The 19,713-nt window shown below is 42.4% G+C and overlaps 1 protein-coding gene across 6 annotated transcripts in view; it reads left to right on the top strand.

Moving 5' to 3' along the window:
* mcph1 (microcephalin 1) overlaps nt 1-19,713 on the top strand; it is a 410,735-nt gene that overhangs the window by 126,753 nt on the left and 264,269 nt on the right. For all 6 annotated transcript variants that reach the window (XM_038800431.1, XM_038800430.1, XM_038800427.1 and 3 more), the window contains one exon: nt 18,158-18,235. In XM_038800431.1, the coding sequence (XP_038656359.1) occupies nt 18,158-18,235 (78 nt within the window). The remainder of the gene's footprint in view (nt 1-18,157; nt 18,236-19,713) is intronic.

Here is a 19,713-nt window from a genome sequence, read left to right as displayed (position 1 = left end):
AAAAATCGTGTCACGTCTTTTCGTCCGACGTCACTTCGTCCAACGACACTTCGTCCACGTCTTTTGGTCCAACGTCTTTTTGTCCGCACGTCTTTTGGTCCTACGTCTTTTTGTCCGATGATTCTTTTTGTCAAAGACTTTTTGTAACTTGTTACGTCTTTTTGTCCGATGATTTTTTTTGTCAAAGACTTTTTGTAACTTGTCCAATTGTAACAATTGTCCAATTGTTGTCCAATTACAAATAGAAATCAAGGTATAATATCTTCACTAATGCACAAAGCAAGGTATAATATGTAATAAAGGATTTTTATTACCGGTCTCTTTCCTTTAACGAGCCTCGTTAAAGGATAGTTATTATCGTTCTCTTTCCTTTAACGAGCCTCGTTAAAGGATAGTTATTATCGTTTAAGATGTCGAAGAGGCATTGTGAGAGGACGTGGTGCTAGACGAAGGAGAGAACCACCTACATTCCCGACAGCTGTATGGAATGTTAATCAGCGTGTTCTTCAAGATCGACTGAGAACAAATAATGCTGCTGAGGGGTTTCATTCTGCGATAAAGCGTTCGGCGGGTGGAGCTCATTTGAATATCTGGAGGTTAATCAAAACTCTGAAGGAAGAGGAAGGGTTCATAGTAGGCAAAAAGGCTCAAATTCTTCAGGGAGATCAGTCGAATTCATGTACGCGATATAAGAAAATAACTGAACGCCTCAAAAGATTGGTCACTGAATATGATTCAACAACAAAAATTGATTTTTTTGAGGAATGTTGCATTTAATTTGCATCAATTTTAAGTGATATCTTATCACTTTTGGGAATTTTAAGTAATTAGTAAACTTTTAGATTTTTTAAATACATTTTTCAACTGTATTTTACTTGCATTTTATCAATAAAATTCTCATAATAAATTATTAGTTCTGTGAATCTATCATTGAAGATATTATACCTGGTTTTCTACGGAGTTTATTTGTAATTGGACAAAAAGACATTGGACCAAAAGATGTGCGGACAAAAAGACGTAGGACCAAAAGACGTGGACGAAGTGACGTTGGACGAAGTGACGTCGGACCAAAAGACATAGCACCGTCAAAAATATGGTCCTTTGACATTTAAACAATGAAATGAAAGCAGAAATAACCACGTGAGATTTATGCAAATAACAGTAAACCTTCCGCAGCCAGCACAGAAAACAGACTGTTAAGGAGAAAACTATATTCTATAATAAAAGAAAAAAGTGTTCCCTAAATCGCTAATCAGTGATCTGCTTTTAAAAATATACAGTTCAAAATTATTCATAAAGGATTTATTTAGGTAGAAGTTTGATCAATCATGCAGAAATCTCACTTTAACATGAGTTCTGTCGAAGAGTCATATCGATTCGAAATGTTAGCTCTGCTTCTCTCTCCACAGGTGCTGCCAGATATGCTGAGTTTAACCAGCATTTTCTGGTTTTGGTATATATGGGGTGAATTCTCCGCTGTCGGGGTGCTCTGTTTTGCCAGCAGCCCAGGGGTTTCACGGCAGCGTGGGGCTGCCCCACAGTTGGAAACCCCATTGACCAGCTGGCGAAATGGAGAATCCTGCCGGTGTGCTGAACCAGAAATCTGGCACGGTGTGACGGAGAATCCAGCCCATGATGTGTTTCTTGGTAGCTTAAGGAAACTTTGAAATGGCAAGCGTAAAGGTCAGAAATGAAGAAAAGGGATAACTGCCATATACTCTGCAGAATGTTCCAATTCCAATAAATTATTGAGGTAATTTCACCTTCACTGCCTGAGCAATAAACTGGTGGGCTGGACCAACTACCTACTGTAAAAGCTGCCAAATGTCTATTCGATTGATTTCATGTTGATGACATTTTTAGGTCTTCCCCCTGAAAAGAAGAATTTTTAGTATTTGTTGTTCAGTTGTTGCAGTCATTGTACACTTTAAATCAAATAGCTAGAACAATACCTATTTTAGCAGAACTGGCTAGAATAAAGCCTTGTCTAATTGGTTATCTCATGGTTAACTTATATTGTATTGACTCAAGTAGAACACAGACCCTATAGTGGCTCAAATCACGTTGACTATTGCAAGATAAGTACAGATAAAGAACGCCATCTTGCTGTTTCAGTGGGATCTGCAGGAGTGAGTTAACAAGAAATATTGGAATTTAAATAGAATTTGAAAAAATAGATCCCGTGTTGTCCATGCTCAAAATTTAAGGAATTGGATTAGATTGGATTAGTCATTGAGAAGCTGGCCTGACTCGGTGAAAACTGAGGAGGCGCTAGGGGATGCCTACCCCAAAATGGAACTGGAGAGGTCAAGAGTGCAGAGTACACACACCCTACCTGCACCCTTATCCCACGCCACCCAAAACTGGGTCACTGGGAATCATAGAACGTTTATGGCGCAGAAAGAGGCTACTTGTTTCTTTGTGCCTGCGCCAGCCAAAAAACAAGCCACCCAGCCGAATCTCATTTTCCAGTAATTGGTCCATAACCTTGCAGGTTACGGCACTTGAGGTACACATCCAGACACATTTTAAACGAGTTGAGGGTTCCTGCGTGCCGCACCTTTTTAGGCAGAGAGTTCCAGGACCCCTCTGGATGAAACGGTTTTCCTCACCTCCCCTCTAATCTTTCTACAAATCACTTTAAATCTATGCCGCTGCATCACTGACCCTTCTAAATAGGGCTTTGCTATCCAATCTATCCAGGCTCCTCATGATTTTGTACTTCTCAGGCAAATCTCCCCTCGACCTCCTTTTTCATATGGGGCAGAGATCCCTGAATTGTGTCCCATCCACCATTTTTAAATCTGTTGCAGCATGGTAGGAGGCAGGAAAATGCAGGCCCGTGCAAGGAACCAGACCGTCACCACCCTCTGGGTAAAAAGGTATTTCCTCAATTCCCCCCTAAACCTCCTGCCCCTCACCTTGAATTTGTGTTCTCTCGTAACTGACCAATGAAATAAGGGGAACAGCTGACTCCATATCTACCCTGTCCATGCCCCTCTTAATGTTGTACGCTAGGTCACACCTCAGTCTTCTCTGCTTCAACGAAAACAACCCAAGCCTATTCGACTTCTTTTCATAACTAAAATGTTCCATCACAGGCAACACTCTGGTGAATCCTCTCTGCACCCCGTCCAGTGCAATCACATCCTTTCCATAATGTGGTGACCAGAATTGCACACATTACTCCAGCTGTGGCCTCACTAAAATTCTATACAACTCCAACACAACCTCCCTGCTTTTGTAATCTATGCTTCAATTGATAAAGGCAAGTGTCTCATATTCCTTTTTCACCACCCTGTTAACCTGCCTTTTTGCCTTCTTAAATCATAGACATAGAACATAGAACAGTACAGCACAGAACAGGCCCTTCGGCCCTCAATGTTGTGCCGAGCCATGATCACCCGACTCAAACCCACGTATCCACCCTATACCCGTAACCCAACAACCTCCCCCTTAACCCTACTTTTATTAGGACACTACGGGCAATTTAGCATGGCCAATCCACCTAACCCGCACATCTTTGGACTGTGGGAGGAAACCGGAGCACCCGGAGGAAACCCACGCACACAGGGGGAGGACGTGCAGACTCCACACAGACAGTGACCCAGCCGGGAATCGAACCTGGGACCCTGGAGCTGTGAAGCATTTATGCTAACCACCATGCTACCCTGCTGCAGGGTATCGATGAACAAACACGCCAAGGTCCCTTTGTTCCTCGGAACTTCCCAGTGTCAGGCCATTTATTGAATATTTCCTTGTCAAATTACTCCTTCCACTGTATCACCTCACACTTTTCAGGGTTAAATTCCATCTGCCATTTTTCTACCGACTTGACCATCCCATTTATATCTACCTGTCACCCAAAACAGTCAACCTCATTGTTAACCACCTGCAATCTTTGTGTTATCCGCACACCTACTGTACCCCTGTACATGGTCATCTATGTTGTTTGTATAAAAGATTAATAATAGGGGACACAGCACAGATCCCTGTGGAACGCCACTGGACACTGGCATCCTGTCACTAAAGCAGCCACCTGTTATCACCCTCGGTCTCCTACAGCTAAGCCAATTTTGAATCCACCTTATCCTGTATCCCATGTGCATTTGCCTTATTAAGTCTCCCATGTGGGACCTTGTCAAAGGCTTTGCTGAAATCAATCAAAAAATCAATCAAATTTGTTCGGCATGACCTCCCTCTGACAAAGCCATGCTGACTATCCCTGAACCAACCTTGCCTCTCCAAGTGGAGATGGATTCTCTCCTTCAGAATTTTCTCCAATAGTTTCCCAACCATTGGCGTGAGACTCACTGGTCTTTCATTCCGTGGCTTATCTCTACAACCTTTCTTAAATAGTGGGACCACATCAGCTGATCTCCAGTCCTCTGGCACCTCCTCCGTAGCCAGAGAGGAATTAAAAATTTGGGTGAAAGCCCCTGCAATTATCTCCCTGCCTCCCACAGAATCCTGGTTCACATTCATCCGGAGCTAGAGATTTGTCCACTTTTAGGTCTGCCAACACCTCCAATACTTTGTCACTCCATATGACAATTTTCTCAAGAACCTCACAATCTCTCTCCTTGAGCTCCACATCTACCTCCTCATTCTGTTGGGTGAAGACAGATATGACGTATTTGTTCAACACCATACCAATGTCCTCTGACTCTACCCACAGATTTCTCCCTTGGTCCCTAATGGGCCCTACTCTTTCCCAGGTTGTCCTCTTCCCATTGATATAGTTATAGAATATATTGGGATATTCCCTACTTTTACTAGCCAGAGGTTTCTCATATCCCCTCTTTGCCCTCCTATTTGCTTTCTTGAGCTCCATCCTGCACTTTCTGTACTCTACAATACCTTTGTTGATATTCTCCCCTTGTACTTGCTAAAAGCCTCTCTTTTCTTTCTCATCGTATCCTAAATGTCTCTGGTTATCCATAGTTCGCTGGACTTGTCATTCCTTCCTAGAGGGAACATGTTGGGCCATTTTCTTTTTGAACGCCCCCCACTGCTCTTCTGTAGATTTCCCCACAAGTAACTCTTTCTAGTCTACCTTGACCAGATCCTGCCTAATTTTACTAAAATCCACTCTTCCCTCAATCCAAAACCCTTCTGTGCAAATTGTCTATTTCTTTGTCCACAATAAACTTAATTGTACCATGTTGTGTTCGCTGTCACCAAAATGCTGACCCACCAACACATCAACCACTTGTCCGACTTCAATCCCCAGAATTAGTCCAGCACTGCACCATTCCTTGTTGGACACTCTATATATTGAGCAAAAAAGTTCTCCTGTATACATTTTAAGAGCTCCATCCCATCTGAGCCCTTAACACAGTGACTATCCCAATTAATGTTGGGAAAGTTGAAATTACTTAGTATAATTACCCTATTATTATTTTGCACACCTCTGTAAGTCACTCACATATTTGCTTGTGAATTTCCCACTGACCATCTGGGGTCTATAATACACACTGAGCAATGTGGTTGTTCCTTTTTTATTCCTAAACTCTACCCACAAAGCTTCATTTGATGCCCCCCTCCAAGATATCATCTCTCCTTACTGCAGTAACTGCCTCCTTAACTAATAGTGGAATGCCTCCTCCTTCTTCACCCCCTTCTGTGTCTCGCCTGACATTTCTATATCCTGGGGTGGTGAGCTGCCAATCCTGCCCCTCCCTCAACCACATCTCCATGATACTACTGTAACACAATTCCATGTGTCAATCCTTGCCCTTAACTCATCCATTTTACCTGTAATATTCCTGGCATTCAAGTAGAGGCCATCCAACTTTGTCCTACTCCCTTGAAACATACTACCGCTGTATTCCCTCTGATTTGATTGCTTTTCTGTGTTATGCTCTGTCTCTAACAGTCTGTGTCCCCTCCCCAGCTGAATTTGTTTAAACTTCTCTCAACAGCACTAGCAAACTTGCCAGCCAGGGTGTTAGTCCCACTCTGGTTCAGATGTATACCGTCCCACTTGTACTGGTCCCACCTTCCACAGAAATGGTCCCAGTTAGCTCCCCCTCCCCCCCCCCCCCCACCCCCCACCCCTCCTGCACCCCCACCCCTCCTGCACCCCCACCCCTCCTGCACCCCCACCCCTCCTGCACCCCCACCCCTCCTGCACCCCCACCCCTCCTGCACCAATTCTTAAGCCACGCATTCATCTGTGCTATTCTCTTGTATCTGTACGTGCTAGCATGTGGCACTGGGAGTAATCCAGAAGTTACAACCTGAGACATCCAGCTTTTTAGCCTCGAGTTCTTTAGCCTCGAGTTCTTTAGCCTCGAGTTCTTTAGCCTCGAGTTCTTTAGCCTCGAGATCTTTAGCCTCGAGATCTTTAGCCTCGAGTTCTTTAGCCTCGACTTCTTTAGCCTCGAGATCTTTAGCCTCGACTTCTTTAGCCTCGACTTCTTTAGCCTCGAGTTCTTTAGCCTCGAGTTCTTTAGCCTCGAGTTCTTTAGCCTCGAGTTCTTTTGTGCTAAAATTCTGGCAAACTGTTCAGGCCTAAAAGTTTGATTGAAATTCGGTTGAATAATCATTGTCTGAGACATGGCATGTGGACCCACAAGAAGCCACTTGAGAATATTTTGTTTATTAAATCCTCAACCGTAACAAAGATTTGAAAATCAGCTACGTAACATTCCAAATATCACACTAACCATTAAACAACAAGGAAATGTCACTGTTCCGTATTGGTACCAATACAAAGTTATATTAGTTCATTTTCACACCAAAAAAAAACACACGGTATCACCCCTCGCAGGTTCCTCAACAGAAGCAGAGGATAAGCCTGAGAATGTGTTATCACGTCCAGAACTTTGTCGTAGAAATGACCTATCGATCATTATTTGGCTTGTTCCACATATCAGTGCTATTCTCCAGCCAGGAGCCGCAGCTGTGCAGCCCCTCCCACACAGCCCAATCCCACCGGAAACAAAATCCTTGCATCTACATATTCCATTGGCGTTCAATGTGCAGTTGAACATCTTTGACTTCCAGCGTGTTTAACCCGTGGTGACGTGTCAGTTACATGCAGCACTCAACACACCAGCAACAAAAGCATCAGCAACCTGCAAAAATATTTCTTCAATGGAGTCATCGGATGGCCAATTTGGATCAATGTCACGCATCAGATCTTACCGTACTTCCTTGCTTCAAATCGAATTGCCTTCTGGACTCGTACATTCCCAGGACCCAGATATCTTAGGGAAAATTGTCCTTCTTTCTGGCTACAGAAAAGAAAGGAAACAGCAACAACGGCCTCCAAGCATTTGCAGCCAGCAGCAAGACAAGCAGCAAATACAATCTGCAGCTGTGAAGTGCCCGCACAACTTAAAAGGCCAATTCCTTATGAGCAATGGCCTTCAGTTAAAGTGAGCGTCAGCACATAACCAGGAGTAGGGCTCTAACCTGGAGGTTTTTGGTAGGACAGACGAGCAGCAGCTGTAGCTGTCCGTGTTATGTGTATCCACAATATTTAAAGATAGCTTGAAGGTCCTGCAGATGAAAGTCCCCCCTTGGGCAACCCCCGACCTGGAACGCTGCAGCCTCCCGACCAAGCCCAACCCTCCTGAGGGGGTGGGGGTTCTTCCTCCCCCCACCTCCTCTCCCTCCCAAGCACTGGAGCAGCTGGAAATGGAAATTGCTACTCGCTCCCCAGTTTCCCTCAGCAGCAATTGTGCCAGCTTCACATTTTTAAAAAGGACTACTAAACAGCACCCACGTGATTTCTTGCTTGGGAGCTGGATAATTCCCAGGAGGCCGTTGCATTTGACTTTAATCTTGCAAATGAGATGTAAATTGATGCTAATTAGGGTTAATGATATGTTCACCATATTAGGGCGTGATCCGGAAGTCGCCTTTGCAAGTGGGCTGGTTAAATTGCAAACTGATTCACACCTGGCGTGAATCTTGATTTTGGCCTTTCTCGCTATTTAACTGGTGCGCCCAGATCCACATTGGACACAACGTAATGGTTAAATCATGCTCCATGTCTTTTTTGCATGATTTAGCATGCTTTGTACATATCAGTTTTTTAAACTGATTTATCGAATCAAAATTATTGTGCTTGTTAAAAATGTTAATATTTTTAATTTTTCGTAGTCTGAAAATTGCCATCTAAAAATTATTTTCCAAAACCCCCTCACTGCAGCAGACTTTTTCTTCCAATTTGTGTGGAGCAGTAACTGTACTCAATGCTTACAACTGCCTGCCTTTTTCTTCTTCCTGCACTGGACTGTGCTGCTGGCCCTTCCTGAAACCCACACCGAGAGGGAATCCTCCTTCAAAGCAGCCAAAATTCCTGCCACTGGAATCACAGTGTTTATGCCGAGATTTATTCGAGGTCGGTGGCAAGCATTGGTGCTGATTGCAAAATTTGGGCCATTAAAAATTTCTTGCCTTCCTTTTAACTATAATTGAAACACAAAGGCAGACTAAACATGAATCTGTGAGATGCTGCACCAGATGAGGTTATTGCTGAAGAGACTGTTTATTCACATGCTGGCAAGTTATTTATTTTTAACGAAACAAAGCAATCTCTGCTACCCTTGACTAAAGAATATCTTGAGATTGTTTAGCTTTAGTAGTAGTGTTCTGCAGTGTGAGAATACATATGGAAGCACTGTTTGAAAGAGGAAATTGCATTTTTTAAAATTAAGGTCAGCATAATAGATATATTCATGTCGTAATTCCTTCGTTTAGTCTGCCCCTTTATCTCTCACGTTTCCTTAGTTCGCATGAAGTGTGTTTCAGATAATATACTGATAGCAGCCAACAAAAGCACTTTCAGCAAGCTACAATGACGTTTTGTAGGTCCTGTAGGGGTTTCTGTAATTTTGCTCCTCTACATTTCTTTAACTGAGCTTTCTAACCTCCAGTGCTGCCACTGAAACATTGTAACAGTTTTTTCTTGCTTTGATTTAATTTGATTTATTGTCATATGCACCGAAGTAGAGTGAAAAGTATTTTTCTGCGGCCAAGGGAATGTACACAGCATGTACACAGTGGACAAAAAAAGAATAATCGACAGAGTACATTGACAAATGGTACATCGACAAACAGTGATTGGTTACAGTGCGAAACAAGGGACACAGCTCTTGAAACTATTGGACATAATTTGCAAAAATTGAGTAATCGAATACTGATATTATTGTCATGTGCGAGTACCTTTAAGAAATGGGTATTTACTACTGCAGTGATGTGAGAGAGTGGGTGGAGCTGGGCTGTCTGTCAGCTGTTTACTTCCGTTTTTGAGCAGGCTGCAGGGTGTGTTTTAGTTTTGTTTTCCGTGTTGGAACTGAAGCCAGACCAAGCAGGTGTATTGCTGTTCTCTCTACTGTCAAAAGACTATCCCTTGATCATTTGATGAATTCAGAATTATAAATGTTCTCAGCAGTGACAGTAAACCTAATGTTCTTTTGTTGAAAGGTGTTTCTCTGTCTTCTGGATGTTGTTTGGGAAGTTATTAAGAATTACTTAATGTTGTAGTCTTTGGGGGCTGTATTTGAATTGATGGTTGCTAAGATGTTCACTATGTTTTAAAAAGGTTACTTGAGTTCATAGAATAAACATTGTTTTGCTTTAAAAAATACTTTCCATTTCTGCTGTACCACACCTGTCGAGTGGGCCGTGTACTCCCCATACCACAATCTATTAAAAGTTGTGGGTCAGGTGAACTTCAGGTTACACTTTGGGGTTCTCTAAACCCTGGCCCATAACAAATTGGGGGCTCGAGGGGGATAAAAGTCTATCCATTGGAGTGGCTAGTGAACTTAAAGACAGTGAGGGGTGAGCATATTGTGATTGCTTTTCAGGTGTGGTATTCTAGTTTAAGTAGGGAGTGTGTTGTGGACAATGGCTCTTTCAGAGGTTCTGAAGTTTTTGGGGGTGGAGACGGCCACACGCAACACCTCACGGACAGAGACGCAAAGCAGATGGTTAGATTTGGCAAAAATATTACAGTTAACATTACCTGACAAAATGCGAAAAGATTAGGTAATTATTGTGGTGGCTAAGCATTTAAAGTTGCCTGAGATACAGTTTAACTCATTGGAAATGGCAAAAAATTCAGTTGCAAATTTAAAAAAACGGAACATGAGAAAGAATTAAAGCAGCTTGAATACGAAAGAGACAGAGAGGAAAAAGAAAGAGAGAAAAAGATAGAGGAAAAAGAAAAGGAGAGAGAAGAAAGGAGAAAGAAAGAATAGCCCTAGCAGAACAAAAAGAAAGCTAAACGGAGATACAGATTAAGGAAAAAGATAGAGAGAGAGTTTGAACTTCAGAAAATGGCCATGAAACATGACAGTCAGCTAAAATTGGCTGACGTAAAGGGAAACGTACAGTTGGATGATAGTGATGAGGATAGTGAGAAAGAGCGTCAAAGTCGAAGGCTTGGTGGGAATCTTTTTAAATACGTCCAAGCATTGCCACGGTTTGACAAGAAAGAGGTAGAAGCCTTTTTCATTTCATTTGAGAAGGTGGCTCAACACATGAAATGGCCACAGGCCATGTGGGTATTACTGATTCATTTTTTCATTTTCATTTCATTTTCAAACAAAGCTGATACGTAGGGCTAGTGAAGTGTTTGCATCACTACCGGAGGAGGTATCTGGGATGTATGAGGAGGTTTAAAAAATCCATCTGGGATGCATATGAGTTAGTGCTTGAAGCTTACAGACAAAGGTTTAGAAATTTAAAGAACGAATTTGATCAAACATACATGGAGTTTGAAACTCTCAAACAAAGTAATTTTGATAGGTGGATAAGGGCTTTGAAAATAGACCAAACCCATGAAGCACTCAGAGAAATTATACTTTTGGAGGAGTTTAAAAATTCAATTCCTGATGTAGTGAGAACTCGTGTGGAAGAACAGAGGGTTAAAACTGCAAGATTAGCAGCAGAAATGGCAGTGATTCAAGTGATAGGGAAACCTCAGGCAGTGATAAAACCAGCACCCTTAATACCTACTCCAGTATTTGAGGAACCTTTTGTGTAGGACCGCTTCCTAAAACGAAAACTGGGAATCAATATCTTTTGACGGTAATGGATGTTTCTACTAGGTTTCCAGAGGACATTCCAGTACGTAATATTACAGCTAAAAAGATTGTGGAGGAGTTACTTAAATTCTTGACTCGGTATGGACTACCACAAAAATACAATAGGATCAAGGAACAAATTTTACCTCAATGTTATTCAAATAAGTATGGATAGCTTAGGAATAAAACAATTTAATCAACTGCCATCCAGAATCGCAGGGAGCATTAGAAAGGTGGCATCAGACATTAAAGAAAATGTTGAGGGCTTATTGTCACGATTATCCAGAGGATTGAGATAAAGGAACTCCATTTGTACTGTTTGCAATTAGGCATGCACCTAATGAGTCAACCAAATTCAGTCCTTTTGAACTAATTTTTTGTCATGAGATAAGTGGACCACTTAAATTGATTAAGGAAAAATTGGTGAGTGAGAAATCAGAACTTAGATTATTGGATTACATGTCAAATTTTAGGGAACGATTAAATAGAGCAGGTGAATTGGCTAGACAACACTTGAAAGTTGCACAAAATGTGATGCAACAGGAAATCCAAAGGTCGTAGTTTTGCCAGTGGAGATAGGCGGCACAATTCTCCCATCGGGAGACTAAGTCCCGACGGCAGAGTGAAAACCGGAGTTGGAGGCTGCTCCCAGCCCCCTATTCTCCCGCACCCCGAGGGGCTAGGAGCGGCGCCGCATCATTTATGTGCGACGGGCCTTGGCGCCGCTTAAAAGCGGCGCCGCGCAAATGACGTGGCCGGCGCCGCGTAAATGGCGTCACCTGCACATGCGCAGGTTGGCCGCCCCCAACCTGCGCATGCGCGGTTGCAGTCCTCCCCACGGCCGCCCCGCAAGAAGATGTCGGATGGATCTTGCGGGGCGGCAGTGGAAAGGAATTCCTCCTTCAGAGAGGCCGGCCCGCCGATCAGTGGGCGCCGATCGCGGCCCAGACCCCTTTTGAGGCCCCCCCGGTGCAAGAACCCCCTCTCTTTCCCCCCCCTCCCTCCAGTGTTCCCACGCTGTTCCCGCTGGCAGCGACCAGGTGTGGACGGCACCAGCGGGAACCTGTTGTGTTGGGCAGGCCGCTCTCCCGCGAGCGGCGATTCTCCCAGCGGCCAGACGTGAATCTCGCCACGCCGGTTTGGGGGGTGGAAGAATCGAGTGCGGGTTCCGCCGCCACCGCGTGGCGGAGCTCGCTCGGCAACCCAGCGATTCTCCCACCCGGTGTGGGGGGGGGGGAGAATTCCGCCCAAAGTTTTAGTGTTGTTACCAGTGGTAGGTGAGTCTTTAAAAGTTAGGGTTTGTGGACCTTATCAGACTGAAAGGAAATTAAGTGAGGTGAATTATGTTGTTAAAAACACCAGATAGAAGGAAGACTCACCGACTGTGTCATGTGAATATGCTTAAAAGGTACTTTGAAAGGGAAGGAGAGAAAAAGGAGGAGGTTTTAATGATTCTAACTGAAAGTGACGAACCAAATCCAGGGGCGCGATTCTCCCGAGTTACGAAAAATCGGGAAGCTGGCGTCAAAACGGGCGCGTTTGACGCCAGCCTCCGCCCCCCCGACTGGGAACCGATTCATCTCCCCGGTCGGGGCTAGCATCGCGCGGCCTGAACTCCGGCATCGTGGGCTTAATGAATTTCGTTAAGCCCCCTAGCCAAAGTTAGCGACGGCTGACGCGTCAGATGACGTCAGCCGCGCATGCACGGATTTGACGACTCCAACCCGTGTATGCGCGGATGACGTCATCACACATATGCGTGAAACCCGCGCATGCGCGGGCCGCTTTGCCCCTCAGCCGCCCCGCGAATGGATCCAGCGGGGCGGCGGAGGGAGAAAGAGTGCGCGGGGTAAGTACCCGCTGGTACGGCCGTGCCAATCGGTGCCATGGTTCCCGAGAACGGGACTTTACGGCCGTTTTTATGAACGGTCAGAGCAGGTGTGTTTTACGCTTGTAAAAACGGCCGTAAAGGCCATGGAATTCGGCCCATCGGCCAGGAGTGAATCGCTGCTCGCCGTAAAAAAACGGCGGGCAGCGATTCGTTTCGGGAGGCGGGCGTGGGGGGGGGAGAATAGCGGGAGGGCGTCAGACCAGTGTGTCCGTAAAAATTTACGCCGCCCGCTATTCTCCGAATTTTCGTAAGTCGGGAGAATCGCGCCCCAGATGACTGAATTTGACATACCTCAAATTAAATTTGAAACGAGCATGTTCTTACAAATTGGGATAGATTGATGAGTTACCTTCCAGAGGAAAAACAAACTCACCTGAAAGAGTTATTGATATCACAGGGGCCTCACGGTAGCATGGTGGTTAGCATCAATGCTTCACAGCTCCAGTGGTCCCAGGTTCGATTCCCGGCTGGGTCACTGTCTGTGTGGAGTCTGCACGTCCTCCCCGTGTGTGCGTGGGTTTCCTCCGGGTGCTCCGGTTTCCTCCCACAGTCCAAAGATGTGCGGGTTAGGTGGATTGGCCATGCTAAATTGCCCGTAGTGTAAGGTTAATGGGGGGATTGTTGGGTTACGGGTATACGGGTTACGTGGGTTTAAGTAGGGTGCTCATTGCTCGGCACAACATCGAGGGCCGAAGGGCCTGTTCTGTGCTGTACTGTTCTATGTTCTATGTTCTATGTTCTAAGTTTGTGGAGATAAATTGGGAAGTACTAAAATGGCTATACATGATGTAGATGTGGGAAAGGCTGGTCCAATCAAATAACATCCGTACAGACTTTTTAAAAAATAAATTTAGAGCACCCAATTATTTTTTCCGATTAAGGGTCAATTTAGTGTGGCCAATCCACCTTCCCTGCACATCGTTTGGGCTGTGGGGGTGAAACCCATGCAGACACGGAGAGAATGTGCAAACTCCATACGGACAGTGACCCATGGCCGGGATTTGAACCTGGGTCCTCAGCGCCATAGGCAGCAATGCTAACCACTGTGCCACCGTGCTGCCCACATCCGTACAGACTTAACCCTTTAAAATTGGCACAGGTTAACAAAGAGAGAGTATGTTTAAAAATGGCATAATTGAAGTGGGGTTCAGCCAATGGAGCTCACCCATACTGATGGTACCTAAACCAGACGGTACCCAACAGTTGTGTGTGGACTATAGAAAGGTTAATGCAGTTATAAGAATGGACTCTTATCCTATCCCAAATTTGAAGGATTGCATTGAGAAAGTGGGACAATCAGCTTTTATTTCCAAACTGGATTTACTTAAAGGTTACTGGCAGGTACCTTTATCTGAAAGGGTGAAGGCGATTTCAGCTTTTGTGACTCCAGATTATATGTACCAATTCAAAGTTATGCCGTTTGGCATAAAAACACCCCAGCCACATTTCAACGGTTAACTAACCATGGCGTTTCTGGATTACCCAATTGTGTGGTATACATCGATGATCTGGTAATTTTCAGCCAGACATGGAAAGAACATTTAAAACATCTGATGAAGTTATTCGATCGACTTCAGGAGGCGGGTTTGGTGATGAACCTAGCCAAAAGTAAATTTGGAAAAGCCCAAGTCATTTTCTTTGGCCATACAATCGGACAGGGTCGAATGGTCCCACGGGATGTGAAAACAAAAGTTATTGAGGAGTTTCCGATACCCTCAAGACGAAGGGAAACAATGCGATTTCTTGGCATGAGTGGATGAGATCAAACATTTGTGCAAAAGTTTTGTGGCGTGATTGCTCAACTGATGGACTTGCTGAAGAAACCTCAAAAATGTCAGTGGACAGTGGAGTTTCAACAGGCATTTGACTGCCTGAAAGCTGTGGTAACCAATTCTCCTGTGTTGGAAAATTACAAGGGACTCTGTGATCAGATTGAACTAAAGTATCTGACTTTAAAGAGAAATGCCGAGGGGTAGAGAAATGAACGGAAGCAGGTTCAGTTGGATGGACAAGAACAAAAATGGATATTATTATACCTGTTTGCGTGTTGTGTTTTTTGAAACGAAAATGTATATCTACTGTGTGCATTTCTTAAAGGATAGTGAAAAATGAAACCAACTTGACGTTGATGGTTTCTTTTTTTTTTCTTGGGGGGAGGTGTCATGTGAGAGTACCTTCAAGAAATGAGTGTTTAAGAAATGTACCTTTAAGAAATGGGTGTTTATCAGTGATGTCAGAGTGTGGGTGGAGCTGGGCTGTCTGTCAGCTTTTTACTTTCATTTTAGGCTGTTTGCTGCAGAGTGTGTTTTAGTTTCGTTTTCAGAGCTGGATAGCTGCATTCACAGCCAAAAGGTGTATCAGTCTCTCTGTAATCCAAAGATTGCAAATCGATCCTTTGGTGATTTAAAACTAATAACTGCTCTCCGGAGTGACTTTAACCTGATGTGCTTCTGTTTAAAGGTTTTTTTTTTAAAAAAGTCTTATGGATGCTAAAAGGACAGCTTCAGGATTACTTAGTTTTGTATTCTTTGGTGGTTATATTTGAATTGATGGTTGCTAAGATGTTCACTGTATGTTTTAAAAAGGTTAACTTGAGTCCGTAGAATAAACATAGTTTGCTTTAAAAAATACTTTTCCATTTCTGCTGTACCACACCTGTAGAGTGGGCCGTGTGCTTCCCGTACCACAATCTATTAAAAGTTGTGGGTCAGGTGAACTCCATGATATGCTTATATATCCGTGAATTAGCACTGCTGCCTCACGGCAGGACTGTCAATGTGGAGTTTGCACATTCCCCCCATGTCTGCATGGGTCTCACCGCCACAACCCAAAAAGATGTGCAGGATAGGTGAATTGGGATACGCTAAATTGCCCCTGAGTTGGAAAACAAGAATTGGGTACTCTTATTTTTTTTAAAAAGATATATCCCTGGAGATGTCACCACATCACCTGCTGCCTGCAATCGACCTGCCCTCACTCACATCCTGTTATTGTTTGCCCATCCTTTTCTGTGCATCTCCTCTCCACACGAATCAGAAAGCATGCCATCTCTTGACCAGAATCAAAATTGTGTTTTTCCTGACATCTGATCATTTTATAAATAATATGTCTACAAAAGAAATGAAAAAAGAATAAAATAATGCCCCTATAATCTCCCTCTTAGATTTCTCAGAGCAATGCCTTAACTGTTAATCCCTGGAGACTCCAGGAGATGCCTGGAGAGTTGACATCTCTCTTCATGAATGACCAGTTAACTCAATTGATGCAAGTTGAGGATAGGCTGATTTTACCCCCACCTTAAACCTGTGTACAGCACCAAGGATGAAGGGAATTTAACAATCAGGTCAATCTGCTTCCCTGCCTTGTTCTTGTCCACCCCTTTTCTAAACGAGTACTTCAATGGAATTATTTTTATCTGACAGGAGTTTTGGTGATCTTTATGCCTTCAAGCAATGCGGGATATTTTGAAAATATATATTTGAATTAATTTTCTTCCTCGGGTCATGAGCACATAATTTAATCTGACACTTAAATGCTATGTTGTGGGATTATGGCATTGTTGGAAGTGCCAACTGAGATCTTATCTACCAATTTAGGTGAATGTAAAAGATCTCAAAGCTCTATTTAAAGAACAGCAGGGAATTTTCCAAGTGTCCTGACCAGCATTTATCGTTCAATTTGCACTACCGAATACCATTTAACTTTCATTTATCTTGTTGCTTTCAGAGACTCTGCTGTGTGCATATTGGCTTTTGGGTTCGCACACATAACAATAACCAATTGGCAGATGTAATTCACTGGTGTGAAGCACTTTGTGATATTCTGAGGATGTGGGAGCTGTTATATAAAATGTACATTTGTTATTTTTTTCCTCTCCTCAAATATTAGTCTAGACTAGTAAAATGGAGATTCATGTCTCTGCTGATTTAACCAAAAGAACTATAGTTGCTACCCTTCCGAGTTGAGTGCAATCCTTCATAATAATTAATAGTGAAATTGTATCCTTTTGAACTCTACCCTATCTCTTCCCCGCTGTTAGCACTTCATCACTCTCAAGCAAAGCAATCTTTTAACTGAGAATACATGAATATGTGAACACACAATGTACATATTGTGGCATTTTCACGACTTGCACACCATTTCTAGTGTTCAGTTTTCTCAGACTGCAGTAAACATACAATTACATACATGTATTTCATCAGTTTAACTCAAAAACAAGCCTTTGTTGTGTCAACATGATCATTATATGAATTGACATGGCATGTTCTATAATTAAGTTCTTTAAAATGTTATATAGCAAAGCTATTTTATGGAAGCAGGTAGATTTTATAATTATAGTAATTCTGTAATAATTATGCCAGCATATTAGAATTAACATTTATTCAATATATGAACATTTTGAGTTTTTCATTGAAGACATGAAGCAATTAAGTGATCCAGATAGACATTTACATCTTTGACAAAAGCAACACATTTTACTGAATGTATAGTTACTAAATTTGCAGATGACAAAAAGACAGAGAGGAAAGTATATTGTGAGGAGGACATAGTCTACAAAGGGATTTAGATAGGCTGTGTGTATTTAGGTTAAGTGAATGGGCAAAGAATTGGCAGATGGAGTATAATGTGGGAAAATGGTGACTTGTTTATGTTGGCAGGAAGAATATCATTTAAATGGAGAAAGATTGCAAAACTGAGGGACAGGGAAATACAGGTGTCCTGGTACATGAATCACTTGTATATTTTAGCAACACAGCAAAAAATACTTTGTAAAGTAGAACGACTTTCAGATTAAATAATTTGAGTATTAAGTCACTAACCTTAGATTGTGTGTGCATGTGTGTAATGAATGTGAATAAATCTCTGAACTTAATTCTTGTAAATACTTTAAAGGTTCCTACAGTGAGTTACATGTAGGCCATTCTATTCATCTCAGCCCATGGACTCCCTGCAATATGAATCCGTTGACTTTTTCTGGTGATCACTCTCTGATGCTACTGCAGTGTTACCATTTAAGATTGTAATGTTAATATTGAAAATACTTGACATGCAAATGACATTTTGTTTGAATGATGGGGCAAAAATATGAATCTTTTGGAATATTTTAGTGTTATTCCATATTGTAAAGTGGAAATTCTTGTTGATGCGGTATTTCTAACCTAACATTGATTACTACTATCTTTCCTGAAGAAATGTTTGATTTTTTGATTATTTCCAGATTCTTTGGTCTTTGGAGCAAGGTTGTTGGGTTCCTGAGGAACCGTATGAGCTATCAGCCCAGTTCCCTGCAGCTACTGTAAGTTAGCTATTGTCTGTTTACAGTGTTTTGTTCACAAAGCTGTGTTTTGCAATTCTGGAATATTCATGGATAGTCATTTGGTAGTATAACTTCAGTATTTCTGCGGGGGTGGGGTGGGGGGGGAATGTTATCTGGGATTAACAAAAAAGGTGGAGGCAGAGAGAGTGGGGGACATGGTAACAAGGGTGGGCTGTGGTTGTTGGTTACTTATTTAGTTATGATGTGATCTGTTTGTTCTCTTTATGGTCTTAGTTGTGGTTGAGTTTGATGTTTATTTATAAATGCCTTAATAAAGATCTTTATAAAAATATGAAGCAAGTGCTGATTGGTTGGCAAGTGGACTCTGATTGATAGAGGTGTTGCCATGGAGAGTGCACCAGTTGATGGTGACTGACAGTCAACTACCAAGCATTCTTTAAAATTTCAACCAGGTAGCTTGACTCTGATTGGTCAAGGCATTGCCTTGAGGAATCAACCAGTGAATGGCTGTCATTTACTTCATTTAACTGAAACAGGCGTAATGTGTGTACATGATCTTTCTGTATTAGTATATGTAACTTCCAGTACACACACATGCGCCACACGGTGAGCCCGACTGACTATCTTAATTTGGTTGTCAGTGTAATTCTTAGCACACTGAGGATTATTTAGCAAATGTTGTCCAATTGCAAGGGACAGACCATACCTAACCAACAACATTCAATAAGCAATATAAGTAATAGCCATTTATTAGTTCATTCCTCATCTCAATGCCTTGACCAATCAGAGTCAAGCTCCCTGGTTTAAATTTCCAACAATGTATAGTAGTTATCAGTCAGTCACCTTCTGCATTCTCCATGACAATTCCTCTAAAAATCAGAATCTATTTGCCAATCAATCAGTACTCTTTTCTCATATAGTATAAAGTGTTGTTTTCTTTACATCTGATATTCTTGCAAATTGTCCTGATGAGTGCAAGATGAAAAGCTTTAACAAAAATGACTCTATTTTTCCAATGACGTTTATGAGCTCTGAAGAGAGTAATGGAAGTAGGAATGTTTTGAGTAAATTTTGGCAAACTGTTGGCGATGGTTTGATTGTTTGTCAAAGGAAGTTCTTTTCTCATTGAGCTTACAACCTTTGTTGATTATTATTTACAATTAACTGCAAATTTGAAATCAACGTTCTAGCATAGTTAGCGATTATAGAATGATGCATTAAGATAGAGTACCATGCTTTATTTTGTCTGTATTTTGAAGTCAATGTATGAAGTTTTGAGGAATAAGCTATTCATATTGTTTGAGAAATTCAAGGAACAGTGCAAGACCTTTCTAGAGGTGGTGTGGTGCTTTTGGTTTACAGAATTCATGTAGTTTTTGTCAGCTAAAGAATTCAATTTCCATGTACGTAAATATATAAACCATTCCACTAGGGAAAACTATCCAGAGAATTCACATTTTTAGAAAATTGTAGCTTAAACATTTGTGTTTATCTTT

The sequence above is a fragment of the Scyliorhinus canicula genome, chromosome 6 (genome assembly GCF_902713615.1).
Source record: "Scyliorhinus canicula chromosome 6, sScyCan1.1, whole genome shotgun sequence".
Lineage (NCBI taxonomy): Eukaryota > Metazoa > Chordata > Chondrichthyes > Carcharhiniformes > Scyliorhinidae > Scyliorhinus > Scyliorhinus canicula.
The sequence above is the reverse complement of the archived record's forward strand: the minus strand, read 5'-3'. Positions and strand labels throughout refer to the sequence as shown.